Source organism: Volvox carteri (genome assembly GCF_000143455.1).
Source record: "Volvox carteri f. nagariensis unplaced genomic scaffold VOLCAscaffold_72, whole genome shotgun sequence".
Lineage (NCBI taxonomy): Eukaryota > Viridiplantae > Chlorophyta > Chlorophyceae > Chlamydomonadales > Volvocaceae > Volvox > Volvox carteri.
Window position 1 is genome coordinate 60,434 of NW_003307615.1, and position 1,322 is coordinate 61,755.

General features: G+C 57.4%; 1 protein-coding gene across 1 annotated transcript in view; it reads right to left on the bottom strand.

The window, feature by feature from the left end:
- Positions 1 to 1,322, bottom strand: part of VOLCADRAFT_107628 (uncharacterized protein) — a gene marked incomplete at both ends in the record, with an annotated part of 22,170 nt that overhangs the window by 15,025 nt on the left and 5,823 nt on the right. The window contains one exon of the mRNA XM_002957313.1: positions 371 to 520. Within this exon, the coding sequence (XP_002957359.1) occupies positions 371 to 520 (150 nt within the window). The remainder of the gene's footprint in view (positions 1 to 370; positions 521 to 1,322) is intronic.

Consider the following 1,322-nt stretch of genomic DNA (forward strand, 5'->3'; position numbering starts at 1 on the left):
CACCCGCCCCCCGCGCTGTGCTTCGGCCCTGGGCCCCCNGGCTTTTCAGCCCACAGTGTAATCAACGTCATACATACATACATACATACATACATACATACATACATACATACATACATACATACATACATACATACATACATACATACATACATACATACATACATACATACATACATACATACATACATATATACATACATGCTGTAGACCAACAACCAGCCCCTGTCGCCCTGCAAGCCTCGTCCGGCCGACTTGTTACCAACCCCGCTCAGCTGCCCCAGGTGGTAGCCGACTTCTGGAAGGATGTGAGCAAGGCCCCGGACTTCATCTGCCCCCAGGCCCGCCAAGCCGTACTGAACTCCCTCACCGCAGCCAACATTAAGCTCCCGGCAGAGGCAGATGAACAGCTTGGAGCCAAAAAGATCACAGCCACCGAACTGCGGAAGGCACTCAAGAAGAGCGCACCTGGCAAGGCCCCAGGGTGGGATGGGATCCCGGCCGACATCTACAGGAAATTCTGGTCAGCCATAGGTAACACCATGGCAGGCCTGTTCACTGCCATTGGCATGACCGGGCAGGTGCCCGCAGGCTTCCTTGAAGGGATCATCACAGTGCTCTATAAAAAAGGCGACCCCAAGCTCCCAGGCAACTACCGCCCCATCACACTACTATGCTCGGACTACCGGCTCCTTGCTAAGGTACTGGCGAACCGCCTGGGCCCCGCCCTGGGACGGGTCATCACCCCCGAGCAATCCGCCTTCCTCCCCAAGCGCCTGATTGGGGCCAGCGTACTCTTCCTGCGCCACCTGTCACACCTCCTCCGCAAGCAGAACCGCCAAGGGCTTTTGGCATTCCTGGACTTTGCCAAAGCATACGATACAGTGGATCGCGGCTTTCTCCTAGCGGCCATGGAGGCGATGGGGGCAGGGCCACAGCTGTGTGCGTGGGTACGTCTGCTTCTGAGCGAAACCCGAGCCCGGGCGATGGTCAACGGGTACAAGTCCAGGCTGGTAGACATGGAGGCTGGTGTCCGGCAGGGCTGCCCCCTGGCGCCTCTGCTGTACCTCTTCGTCGCCCAAGCTCTCCAATGCTGGCTCCGGAGCCAGGAGGTGGGAATTAAGCTGCAACCGTCCGACCCAAATCCCGTCACCGCCTGCCAATATGCAGATGACACGGAAGTGACGTTGGATGGCGCGGAATCAGTTCCCTCCTTCCTACAGGCCATGGAAACATTTGCCCAGGCATCTGGCCAGCGACTTAATCTGGAGAAAGTGGAACTGCTATGGATTGGCCAGCAGCGACAGCAACAGCAGCAGCCG